At 41.1% G+C, this 14,294-nt stretch overlaps 1 protein-coding gene across 2 annotated transcripts in view; it reads right to left on the bottom strand.

Moving 5' to 3' along the window:
* Positions 1-14,294, bottom strand: part of fsip1 (fibrous sheath interacting protein 1) — a 42,652-nt gene that overhangs the window by 14,983 nt on the left and 13,375 nt on the right. For both annotated transcript variants that reach the window (XM_049596024.1, XM_049596023.1), the window contains exon 9: positions 39-191. In XM_049596024.1, the coding sequence (XP_049451981.1) occupies positions 39-191 (153 nt within the window). The remainder of the gene's footprint in view (positions 1-38; positions 192-14,294) is intronic.

Here is a 14,294-nt window from a genome sequence, read left to right as displayed (position 1 = left end):
GTTTTGTGTGTGAACGAACATAGCTGCTTTGAACTCACAGTCATCTCCTGGCCCCGGCCCAGTATCTCCAGCTGCTGTTGGATCTCTTGAAGCCGTCTCTCCTGCCCTCTCCTCTCCTTTATATCCTGCAGGACCTTCTCTCCTGGCTGCGGGTCCCCATCGCACTTCCAGCCAATCTCCGAGCCATGGCCCTGATACACAACAGACATGACTGGTTCTCACAGGGAGACAAACAACTCATCTCACATGTGGACATGCTTGGGTCTCTCTCCGAGAGCTGTAGGCCTACTCACAGCTTATGGCTGTCACTCGGAAACATTTAAACGAGGATCAAAATCATATAACAGTTCATCACGATCAATCCGAGTGAACCTTTTCCATCTCTCAAAGACTCATGAGTTACAGTACGCTTATCTTTGTTAAAATGTCATCAGTGGTGGTGTGTTCTACAGATGTAGAGATGAACACCAATCTTTCTCTTGGAGCATTTTGTAAGACCTGAGAATACCTCAGCCACAGCTACAGTCCACATGGGGTTCAAAATAAATCACACATTAATGGTATCCACGTGCACTGGGTTGACACAATGAGCTGGATCCAAGGCAAACTTTGAAACTGGGTCAGGAGGAAATGGGAGAGTCATGCCTGGAGGACCATCGACAGACAGCTGATAAGTCAAAGGCTTGTCTTTCTGACCATTTCATTTGGGCTCCATCACAGAGAGCAATCTAGAGTCACCAGAATCAAGTGATTGTCTAAAGCAAATTATTAAACAGGTCATAAATCTGTCACGTACTGAAACACTACCCTACAACGAGGTGTAGCTTCTGCAGACGAAGCATGACGAACAGTAGGTGCTGAAAAGCGGGCGTTATTGTGGAAATCTCAAAGGATAGGTCAAACTGTTCATATCCTTCCCCACTCCACCCGCAATTTATTTCTTTATAATAAGGATGGAAAAACATGACAAATTTAACAATGATGTCGAAACTGACCAGTGATTGACCTGTGGTACGGTCTTACAGTGTTTCGATCTCTAAAAATAAACAACCACTCTATAAAAGCAGCAGCTAGGTCAAAAAAAATTGTTGGGTCTGGGAGGATGTTGCCAACCGCAGGGCTGTTTTGGAGTGTCAGTCCAGCGCCATGTGGTTGAAATCTCCATCTCTCTCGGTTAGTTTGGATGCCAGGCAGGCGTATGTATGATCTAATAATGTTGAAATTGATGGATATTTCATAAAATGTCGACATCTCAATGGGGACTTGCACACAGCGAAATGGTAGGTTAGCGGAGACAGCAGGATCCAGCAGGATCCAGCAGAAATTGTGAACTTAAACTCTGAGTTACTAAATCTGTTTTGACACATTTATGATAGGATGTAATCTTAGTTAAACCCAGGGCAGGAGGGGAGTTCAGTTAGTGGAGCCAGTATGTTGAGAAGAAGAATGAACGCTTCTGCCTTTGCTAATAAGCAAAACAGACATGCCTATTCTAGTAATATCATGTTCTGCATTTATTTCAGCTTAACTTTAACTTTTAAAATCTTGGCAAAAACAAAGATTTCTCCCAAGTGTGTGTGGCCTCACCTAGCAGTGCCCTCTGTCTCTCAATAGGGAAATAATGACAGCTTCTATCTGAAGCCTCTTTTAAGTGGTCCTGACTAAAGCCCTTCACTTAAGACTCCCTCATCCAGACTACAAAAGCCAGGACCAGGACAGGATCAGACTCCTGTCATGCACCCGAGTGAGAAACACAACGTTCCAACCAGGAAAAATAAAAATTAAAGTCTAGCTTTACCACCCTCCTCACACCACTAAATGCACGTTTCTAAAAAAGCCCAAATCGTTGGGAGAAACAGTTTATTTAATTTGGAAACGACAGCTGCCCTACTTTTCAAGATCTATAGATGGCAGACGTTAAAATTGTCTGTGGGGCTTAGCGATGATAAAGCTATCTCTGACCAAAGTTTTAATAAATCTGGCACACACGTCACATAGCTTCTGACTAAACCATCTCTCTGGGGCTAAATTAACACCCTATGAATTCTGGTGAGTCAAAGGGGAAAGTCCAAAGTCTCTTTGTGTAAACTTCATGATTTGACCCTAATTACAGCGAAGATAGATGGTTCACAAATTACACGTCATCTTTCCTGGCTTTCACGTCCTCATTACTTTAAGTTAGCCTACTTGTGTCTTGTATTAGCTTAGTTACAACAAAAGAAAATAAAGCATCCTTGCATATGATAATTAGTCAGATTCAACAAACTAAATCAACAAGATTATACTTTTTGTTTCAATGAACTAGAGTAAAAGTCAAACAAGCATCTCTGTGAGGCTGCACAGCTGTGCTTTCAGCTAACATCAACATGCTAACATGCTAATATGGTCACGATGACAATGCTAACATTCTGATGCTCATAATGTTTATCATAGACCTTATCACTGTGATGTCACTTCTGGGCAGACAACTGGCCATTGACTTGAAGTATGGAGATACTTGAAATTGACAAACTTGTTCATTAATGTTGTCATTTTCAGTTGTAACTGTAACATTTAAAGACTTACAGTTAAACATGGTGGCCCAGTCTATCTGATGTTTCTGCAGGGCTTGTTTCATGCACTGTGTTTCTTTGCTAGCGTCTTTGATAAACTAGATCGCCTATAACAGCATAAACAGCATAAAAGCTAAGCAATGTACTACTGTGCACAAGGGTCACAGAAAAACATATTTTGGCCACCTAAAAAAATCTACATCAGATTCAGAGTATGCTATAAAAAAATAGAATATTTGCTCCACTTTACTCTACACGCTAATTGACCTATGGCTAAACACCACCCTCAAATGTGATGAGCCAATCACAGTGCGTATAGCCATTCCCATACACTCGGACATTCTCTGCCTGGACGTCCATTGAAATGCATTACAGAAAGTCAGTTTTGTTCGGTTTTATGAGCTTTTTTTGAGATTTGAAGTGTAAAAATGGTCAGACTGTGTGCATGGGATACATGCAACTCCGACACAAGGTATCCTGAGAGGCTGGGCAACGGGGTGTATTTTTTACCCTTTCCTAAGCCACATCGCAACCGAGAAAAGTGTCTCCTTTAGATAAAGTTGTGCGGTAGACCACAACATCAACTCAACCGCGTGAATAAGATTAACACTGATGTCTACATCTGTTCTAAGGTAAGTCAACATTGTGTTTGAGGCAACATATTGCAACATATTGTCACTTTGCTGGAAAGAAATATAAAGTTATCTTTAACATCTCTAGCTAACGTTAGCTAAATTTAGCCTAACATTAGCTCCTAGCTACATTGTTCATCATGTCACCTTGTTTGCTGGGAGTTCATTAGCCTATTTTTTCTAGTTTTGTACTTTGGTGATCATACATCATTGTTATCTGTTGTCCAAAGGGCTCTAGTTAAGCTAACGTTAACTTCTGGAGCTTAGCTTCATTAATTTATCTGTAATCGCAGAGATAACAAAGGTTGGCAAACGTTATGCTGAATGATTCAATGTAAATACTGTAGCACCAAACTAACGGAGAGACACTCTTGGTAAAGATGGTAAAAAGGCCGTTATCCTTTTCTCATATTCTGAGCCAAAAACCTTAACTTCAGTGGCACTTTGACTTGTTGTCTTTGATGGCGACGGCAACAAGATGCGGTTTATCACGCTTACACTGTGACCTGTAAATTTTGGCTTCTAATTTAAGCTTTTCATCGACCTTCTCAACAATAAAATGATGAATATATCCCTCCAATGCGTTTTGGTTACTTCTCAATGACATCTGATCGTTATGTCTCCAAAAATCATCAATTGCCTCCTGCAAAATGCCGTGTACTGTGACACCTGCCATAGCGCCAGTCACTGAATGTTGATTTGTCCGAGTGAGTGGAGGGGGGCGTAGCCATAGGTCCAACAACTCGCCTGTTCTGTGAAGTCAAATTACTGCTCTTACTGCTTTTGTCAATGGAGTCTGGTGACTTTGAAATAACGGCTTCAGTTCCCCATTGAAAGTGGTTAAAATATTCTAAATATAGCATAGAGTTGAAGTGATATTCATCTCTTTAGGTGGGCCTTTTTAGGTGGCTAAAAACAACCCAACAGAGGCAGCATTTGCTCAACGCCATTTCATTTTACATACGTATATGTGGGGATCTCTACCCGGAAGTTATTATTAACAAATATTGTGATTATTATTGTCTATATTCTAATTAAGTCTGCTAGCATGCTAGCATTTGCTAATTACAGCTGAGACTGAAGGGTGTGTCATCAGTTTTGCAGGTATTTGGTCATTTTGGTCATTTGGTCACTGAGTGATGGCCAGTCGTCTTTGTCTCGACTGGTGCCAGAAAAAGAGACAGCATTACACCACTGCTAGCATCCCTGCACTGGCTACCTTTCAAACACAGGATTGATTTTAAGGTTCTCCAAGGTACAAAGCGTTGTTCTCCAAGGTATTTGTTTTTAAGGTTATACATGGGCTGGCACCGCAGTACATTGCTGAACTTCTCTGCCCCTAGTACAACTCCCGCCCTCTTCAATCTGCAGAACAATCTCTCTCAATCTCTCTGCACTCTCAATCAAATGCTCCCCATCCACTGACACTTTTAAGACAAATCTTAAGATGTACATGTTTTTAATGGCCTTTGGTTGTTCGTAGTGGTATATTGGTTATATTTGTGTACATGTTATATTACTATATATTTGTGTGTCATTGTTTTAATGAGTACAGCACTTTGGTCAACTGCAGTTATTTTTAAATGTGTGATATAAATAAACTTGATTTGATTTGATTTGATATGATTAACCATAGTTTATTTTGACTTGATGATGGCGCCAGATTAAAAGTTACAGTATCACAAAAATCCCTACGACTGAGCCACATGTCCCCACATGAATGTCTGTATCTAATTGCATGGCAATCCATCCAGTAACTCTCACTCAAAACCACAAATGTCAACCTCATGATGACACTTGAAAAAAGTCAGACGATCACAAAAGTCTGCAGGCTTTACTATTGAGAAGCCATGAATATCTTTACTAATAATCCATCCAGTAGATGTGGGGATGTTTAACAGGATAAGTGACCTTTGATCTGTTGGTGACGCTCCTAAAAAAGTCAAGAGATCACCAAGTCTCCAAAAAATATTTATTGTCAGGGCACCATGAATGTCGCAAATTATCATGGCAGTCCATCACATAGTTGTTAAGATATTTCAGTTTGGACCAAAGAGGTGGACTGACCAGCCGACTGACATTTACAGCCACGCCTTGACTGTGGCTAAAAAAAAAATCACAAGAAAGTAAACCTTATTATGTCAGTATCATGCAAGGCTCATTTGGGCATATTAGTTCTAATGCTTGAAATGAAATGCCAAACAGATTTGATATTGTTGGCAACTGTATAACACATCATGTGAGTGTATACTTGCTTTGACAACTGACAAGTGAAAGCTGCATGAGATCATAAGTGTTAACCTGACACAGGGTTCACTTTCTGTTTCATAGAAGTCTCAGTAGCCTATAACTTATTATTTGCACTACTTTGTCCATAATGTTTCTAAATATATAATTGATTAAGCAGTAATAATAAATGAGTGTAACAGATCCATTTCCAAGGCACCGGCCAGAATAAAGAGTAGATTAGTCTTTGATCTTGTGCCAGTCAAATTTTAGTAATGATTCACTTCTTGGAGAGGACTGAGGGATTAATGTTTCTTGACCTTAATAGACTCCAGTGATTGTGCTAATACATTACAGTATTTGTGCTTCCTCTCCCGGAATGTGTGATAGCTTTAACCTAATATGAGGTTAGACTGAGGGACTTCATAACAAAGGGACAAGCTTATCCAAACATCAGCAAAATGCTGGTAATTGGCTCTTCTTGGAGTAGCCACTTGACATGCTGTTGAAGATCTCCAATAATCACATCACCTATCTGGGTCACAAGACTGCTGGGAGGCCACAGAAATCCAGACTTTGTTTTCTTTCAGTATAAAAAACATGTCAAACATTATTATCTTTTAGGAGAAAAGTATGTCAGCCTATTGATTAAATAACAAATGGATGCCCAAGAATTTGATGTTGCGTTGGTGTCATGTGTTGATATGAAATGCAGGATTGTAAATATTACCCTGACTGCCAAGCGCGCCTTGAATGAATGCAGAATGTTAATTAAAACAGGAAAAGGTCATTCGTGCATGATATGACAGCGGCTGAGGAGCTGTCCTCGGTTCACCTTATGGTTCAGATTTTGCGTTCCCACAATATGAAAAAAAGAATACTTGCCAGATGCTGGGAGCAAACCCATCGTTAGCAGATTATTTGTATCAGATAACTTTAATCAAGCATACATTTCACTTTCATTAAGACGTTATTGATATCCTGCGATCAATTTTATGATTGCAAATAGAGGCAACACATTCCATTACGCGGTTGTCATGGTGTGAAAACAGCTGCAGCGCTTGATGGACGAGTCGCTGTGGTCCAAAGTGACGAAATAACAAAAAATTGTGGGGATTATCTTATGTTTATAATTCAAAACAAATCTTGGATGCATAACAGTCAGCAATACCGAGCTGAGCTGCACTTCAATGTTCCCATTAAAGGAATATAATTATATCACATCAATCATACTCGCTGTGTTAGACAGTGGAGGGAGCCCTTGAGATTGGTAGCCTGGAGCTTCTTCTCTGCTCCAATGTGGGCTGCATCTGTGCTGTGATTTGCCAAATACAACATTTGGATGCTCTCATGCAGACGTATTGTCAGATACATCAGGAAAACAGGACATGAAAACAAGACAATGATTAGGTCACCATTATGTATAAGTGTCCTGCTGTTATATGTACATTATAGACATGGCAGTGGGGTGTGCCAGACTACTGTTTGCTTCTGGTTCTTTCTTGCATTAGGCCTGACACCAGACCATGAACCGCCGTGAGAGCTTGATGACCTTGTTCACACACTCAAGACAAGCTCATCAGGAATAGCATGCTCAAAGGAAGCTAATCCAAGGAAGTGTCAGCAGTAAAATCATAAATGCTACTGCATGCTCCAAACAAAGTAATCCAAACCACATGTCACCCTTTCAACCAAGTCCTTCATACCTTTTTCAAAATCAAAAATAGATGGACAAGCTGTCTCAGGGAGGAAAATAGAGACTTCTGGGCATTTTCCTTTTTCTTTTTTTTTCAAACATGATGCAAAGCATTACGCAATTTCAAATAAAAGAACACTCAATGGGTTTTTCCCTGAAAAACACTTAGGTGATGTGGATGATGGCCAGTATTTCAAACAGCAGTTTGTTTTAGCACGCAGTAGCCACAAAACGGCTCATTGGCCATGACTCTGGGGGCCTTTGTTATATTGAAAATGTCTGGTGGTCACATTAAGTCACTTAATCATTGAAAAACAGGCAACACAAATAATTAAAGCAGCATGTTTTTGTGATACACAGTGGGGCAAGTTCACAAAAGGACTGTATGGTTTTTGCGGTTGCTAAACCTGCACAAATAGGAAAAATCAAACTGTGTGATTCTCCCGCAAAGGCTGAAATGCACCCTTAACTGTGCTGCTATGCACATAGTGTCTCGGTGCTCCTGTGCTATTTGCAAGCATTTAAATGAGGTAATGTGCACTCATTTGGTGCAAATTGCCCCCTTTTTAAGCAAATGCATTGCAAAAACAGCCCAATTTGCAAAGATCACAACATGCAATCACAACAATCAAGGCAAATTTTAGCCAATCCCTGGGAATTCTGCACAACCTTACAATTTTTGTCCAATCACTGCAACTTTACCACATATTTGGCTATTTAAATGGGTAAAATCTCATTTCAATATTTATCATTACATGACACTACCCAGTGGTTATTATTGGTCAAGTTGTTTCAATGTCAGTGTGAAACTGTGGAAGCATTTAACAGCTCAATTTTGGTTGTTGGATGCTGCTGCTGCTGCTGTGTTAGCTCAAGCTAACTGGACAGAGAGAGCAGGAAGAGAGCAGCTCACGGAGACGTCCTTCAGCACTGCCTTGAACTGCAGCAACAACCCATATAAAAAACAGCTAAAAACAAAGCAACATGCATCACAATTGTTTAGAAAAGCTGTTATTAAGGGGCCGAACACATGCCGCATTTTTTGCACCCTCAAAGTCATTGTTTTCAATGAAGACACACAACAGGCACTCTCAAATGAAAGAGCGATGTTATCATGGCGCACACGCGGTCCCAAGTGCCTATTTTACAGGGCGTGACGGCTGCGTCCTGAGGTTAACAGAGTTCAAATTTTGAAATGCAGCAGCACACACCACATGTCATGTGACGAGGAACAACCATACACAGCCGACTGATATCTTTGCCTTCTTACGTTAATATCAGTCTGTGGTGAATATGGAAAAGTTGGTCATTTTGGTGCAGGGCTACCAGCACTTTACATCTGTCCCATGAACGATGGGCCTACACACTTACAAACAGCACCTGGAAGAAGGTCAGCTCTGCACTCAGGATTTCAGGTAAATAGGCTATGATGTGGTGCTTGTTAAGGTTGCTTAACAACCTCAGACTCAACCTGCCACCGCGCTCTTGAAAGCTGGCACAAAAAAGGTATAAAACTAGCGCCCAATGCCCAACCTTGTGGTTTCCAGGCAGTTAAAGTCACTACATGTGTATGGCCCCTAAGGTATTTCAGGTCACAACAATCACCAAAAGAGTGACTGACTAATAGCCGTACACAGTTACAGTGAAATGATCAGTGAAATGAGCATCTTTAGAGAGTTGACAGTAAGTGAAGCACATTTATAAGGGGTATCAATCCCAGGCTTTCAAGACTGCCCTAAGTTTTGAGGAATGCCTCTGCACCTCTTCTGCCAAGACCCATAGCTCATGGTCTGAAAGTTTCAGTTTTCTCTTTCTCATTGCCATTGTTGTTGCCGACTGTGTTCTTGGCGCAACATTTAAACTTTGCCACATGCATAATGACAATCAGATGCAAAAAAGGGAAATTTCACTCAGCTGCACAACTTTATGGGCATGTTTCCACTGTCATATCGTTAGTGCAATATCATTTGTGAATCGGACCTTGAGACAGGGCAGAAAGCGGCTGCAAGTGAGGCGCAAATAATGGTGCAATCAATTACCAGTCCAATAGTTGTTAATTTGCCCATGAGTTATTTGTAAATCAAATGCCATCACATTCAGTCCTGCAATAATTACTATACTTTTAATGATTAAAACTAAGATGTCAATTCAAATCTACAATATGCTGTGGGAATTTTGTATTTAGTAGTAGTGTAGTGTATTGAACTGGATTACAATGGAAATCCACTCCATTTCATCAGAGGGCAGAGTGCACTTTTCAGGATAATGCAGCACAGTCGACAGCATGAAAAACTGAACACTCTGAGCTACATAAACACAGGGCTGTTGTCGTGGATTTAATTTGATTAGTAACTCAGTGTAACTCCTAATGATACATTGACAGTCTACCTTTCTGCAAAATGGTCCAATTGACTGGAAAATACACTCCCTTCTGACAATACGTCTTGTTAACGCCCCTTGTCTGCACATTGCAAAGGGACAGTGCTGTGATGAAAGGGAGCCAGCTATACTGACTCACCCTGGGATGGCTGGTGTTGTTCAAAACACGCACTCTTCTCTTTCTCTCTCTGCAAATCTGAAGTATAGTAGGAGCTCTGGCTGTGCCACGTGGACCCAGGCTACCTGCCAAGGCCTGTCCACATGCCTTGCCACGAGCGCTCCCTGTGAGAGCTCTGGAGTAAGCTGTTCGGAAGCTACGGCTGAGACTCCCTTGACTTCTCTCTTTTTCCCGTATTTCTTTCTCCGTCTCTCAGACTGACATTTTGCCCAGCCGTGACCTGAAGTCGTCTGCCAGGTTCTGAGACAGAGGTGCTGTAACACAGATGTCTGTGGTCCATGTTAAATACCTACCTGCATGCTGACAACTGGGCAAGCAAGATAATGCAAATGTTTGATCCTGCATCACTCATAATGCACAAAAGCTGACTCTTCCCTTCCCATCTCTGTGAGGTCAAACCGATCTAATACTGCTCCATCAGAGACAATGAGAGGGTTTGTATATCACCATCTTAAAAATGTCCCAAATATGAAATCTGTTTGTATCGGAGTTGTCTTTTCCTCCTCCAGAGGTCATGTTTTTACGTCAGTATTTTGGATCTGTATTAGATGACTTGGTGATTGCTGAACATTCCTGAAGTATTACAAGTTTCACTGTGGGTCATCTGGACTTTATACTTGCTTTTTCTTTTTTCAGAACTGAGGGTGGTCTGGAGCAATCACTGCTGCGCAGATCAAAACCTCCTGGTGCATCCTACAATCAAAAAAGCATGTTGAATGGGATTCTGGGTTAAAATATCCACACCACCTGTGTGTTCTCAGTATCTAAGTAGAATCCAAGGAGCAATCAAAGGTCGAAAAATGTTTGATCTGTTTGAAGTTTTCACTGCTCGGGTTGTGGAAGAAAGTCTTGCATCTTTGATCCCTCCAAATCATTGTAAATACTTCACAGTCTGTGGCTTTTTACTGTGGCTAACAGACTCACAGGGTCAGCTCTACCCAGTATCGCTTCACTAATATAAGGTAATTTACGTGTTTGCCAAATAATGACAGACAAAATAAAGTGGAACAAAGAGCTTAAGAAGCAGACCATGTTAAATGTTTATCAGAAACATCTGGAAGGAAAAAAACATCCAAGCATCATTTTTGCACTTCATGTCCCCCGTTGACACATGCTGTGTATCGTCAGGCGCAGTATCTGACCTACATTTCAGCTACTCAAAGTTTTGTACAATGAGGCTGTGCTTTTTCAATGATGAGCGATAAAATATGGGGCCATCAGCTTGTCAGTGAGATGCCTGAAAGAATGGTTTGTCAGCCAAGAGCTAGCCTGGCTGCATTGGAAACCACAACATGTTGATTCTACTCTTTGTGTGAATTAAACAGATGAGATGTAACGTGGGAATTAGCTTCAAAGTGCACCGAAACAGAAGGCATTGCAAATGTTGCCTTGCATTCTGCTTGGACCATTATCAAGGTATTGGGGTATACCAGTGTATATAGACATCCTAAAGGTTTTATTTTCAATACCCTCAAAAATATGGATGTTCCTCTTTCTATAAGACTGATACGGACATGCTGTATTGAGGTAATGTACTGTAGTGCACAGCATGTGCCACTAGAGGTCAGTCTCTGCTGGCAGTACAGGCTGGCAGGCAGCAAGAAGGGTGCTTATTTTCTGTCATTCATTCTATGTGCCATAAGTATTTAAACCCAGTGAGACTTGTCTAAGTAGCCTTGTTGCATATTAGACACACAGCATTGTAGGCTAGACAATGCAACAATGACCTCTATCACCAGCAGCTCAGCTTTAAGTTTTTTAAGTTTTTGTTGTTTTTTTTTTGTTTTTTGTTTTTTACACAAATACAATCATAGACCCCATACCCCGGTGAAATATCACAAAGGCATGAAAAAACAGATATGGCCCAAGCCTACCTCCCATCTTTTGCACAAATTTCCCTGATGGACTGTGTAATCTTTGTTGACTTGTGGCTACTGGCTAGACATTAGCTGTAAAGTAATCCCATCTTTCCATCGACTTTATGCAACTGTGCCACCTTTAAAATCTGTCTGACATTTTAACTGAACTCACAGCTAGAGGTGCTTTTAGGCAGATTTTTTTTTACCTTCGGTTAGAGTCGGGCTAGCTGGTTCCCCATTTCCACTCTTTGTGCTCAGCTAAGCTAGCCAGCTTCTTGCAGTAGCATCATGTTTAGGTCAAGTAGCAACATTCAGAGCTGAAAAATAAAGTCAACACAAAGGTGCCAAAAACTGCAGTTCTTTGAATGGCCACTTGAGGCTGGCTCCAGAAGCCAGTCAATCCCCACAGACCCCCATGTTAAATTGCCCAACTTTACAGCAGGAGTCAGCATGTTTACAGCCTGGTGCGAAAAACGATTTAGGTCTTTATAGCTAATGTCTCTCTTTGTGACAACCGTATGGCCGTGAATTTTTATATAACTCACCCATTTACATTTAACTAAGGCTTAAAGTTACGTATGATTAAGGGTGGGCTGCTTTGAGTGACAGGCGGTCTGCTGATAGTGTCCTTGGCTTCTCAGTCAGATGGACCCCTTGCTCCTAAACATCTTCAGCCTCTCATCCAAATAGAGTCACTTCTGGCTAAAACCCAAGATAGCGACAGCCTAAATGCCGAACTCGAGGCTTCAGAACGGGAGATCACAAACCAATGGGTGACATCCCGGTAGCTATGTCCAATCTTTTCACAGTCTTTGATTTAGGTACAGACATGAGAGTAATATAGAGAATGCGAAGTTTACATCACCCCATGTCAAGCAACGGTATTTGGACCAAGTAGGCTTAATCATGATACAACATATATCCATAAAACTTGGCAGCCCCAGGCCTGGATTACAGAACCCTGATGCACTACCTCCACACCCAGATATTGTAAACTGTCTTGTTTTTGGAATGAGTGCATACGCTCTGATTATAGAAGTAATAGAGCACATACCTAAAATATGGCGTCCCTATCTCACAAGGCGTGACATACCCAAACATTTTTTATTGGCATTATCATCTAAATCTCTGCAATAAAACAAATAAGCATGCTTCCCAAAATGTCAAACTATTCCTTCAGAGTGCAGTGAGCTTTGCCATGTATTCAAACACAATGAATAGAGGGCTGTGATGATATTCTAAATGTTTTAATGATACTTTATTTGGATTATGGAGGAGATTGGCGAATATTTTAAGCACCGTTTATTGTTAACAGATGATTCTGTGACTGAACAATCCACTACGGAGTGTCATAATGAGTGGAACAGTTGAAAGTTAGATCTCAACCATAACGGGAAAATCTCTCTAAACCACTTAACACAACTGCTTCTGTGGATAACACCAATGGGAGAGGCGTTTATAAGAAGACAATAAACCGGGTCTCATGGGAATTATAGGGTGGGGAAGGGTGTGGAGTTTATTCCTTTCAGCCAAGTTAACCTTGTGAAAAACACCAAGCATGCCACATTACAAACCTGACATCTCGCTTCTCACCATGCAGCTGTGGAGCCAGACTCCTGCGGAATAGGCTGCATAGCTGATAGGAGACTTTTCATATTAGCTTACTCTTAAATTCCAATGTTTTCATGCTGATAAATAAAAGCACATCTAGTCACTGGCGCTGGAGCCAAACTTCAGCCACTGGTACAAAATAGTCACATCCTTCTGTGTTGTGAAGTAGCATATTTCCAATATTTTAGAAAGGACATGAACATTATATTCCAGAGAGGACACTTTCTTCCTTAGCTCAGAGGATAAGATGTCTTCCTGCTGTCATTACAATTAAAGAGAAACATATTGTTCTGGTAAAAATAACACTGCCTTTTTTAACTCTCTAGTCTTGGTTTTCATTTTGACACCATAATGAATACTACATATCTGTATCACATCTCTGTCATCCTGAATATGTTAAGGTGAGCTGGACTCTTTCTATCCGAAGTAGGACCACATCACAAGCAGGTCTCAAGTCAGGACTGGCAAGTCTAAGGTTAAGAACCAAGTCCTAAACACAGTTTCAAATCCTGAACAAGTCATAATGTCCAATTCACCAAATGTAATGCCATTTTAACATCAGATTAATAATATTTTAAATTTACAAAAATCATTAATGCTTTTAAAATTTTGTATTGATTTGTTAAAATAAGTTTGTTGGAAGTTGTTGCATGCATCCATCCACCCATCCATCCATCCATCCATCCATCCATCCATTGTCAACTGCCTTTATGAAGCCAGGTCGCAGGGGCAGCAGGCTTAGCAAAGTATTCCAGATGCCCCTTTACCAAGTAAAGCTTTCCAACTCCTCCTAGTGGAACCTGTGGCATCCCAGACCAGACAAGATATGTAATCCCTCCAGCGTGTTCTGGGTCTACCCCGGGTCCTCCTATCTGTGGGACCTGCCCAGAACACCTCTAACTCGAGGCACTCAGGAGGCATCCTGATCAGATGCCCTAACCACCTCAACTGACCCCCTTTCGATGCGGTGCTCAGTAACGTAACTTTAGTTCTCCATGGTTCTCTCCTGACTGAATGCTCTTGAATTGGTTCAAACAAAGTGGACATGAGAGCCAGTGGCAGGAGTGCAACAGTACAAGCATTTGGACACTGTCTTAGATGACAAGTTGAATTTTGATGTGAACACTGTCAGCATCCGTAAGAGGGCAAACCAACGCCTAT

This window comes from Epinephelus fuscoguttatus, linkage group LG14 (assembly GCF_011397635.1).
Source record: "Epinephelus fuscoguttatus linkage group LG14, E.fuscoguttatus.final_Chr_v1".
NCBI classification, from domain to species: Eukaryota; Metazoa; Chordata; class Actinopteri; order Perciformes; family Serranidae; genus Epinephelus; species Epinephelus fuscoguttatus.
Note: the sequence above shows the minus strand (reverse complement) of the source record. Positions and strands in the feature narration are given on the sequence as shown.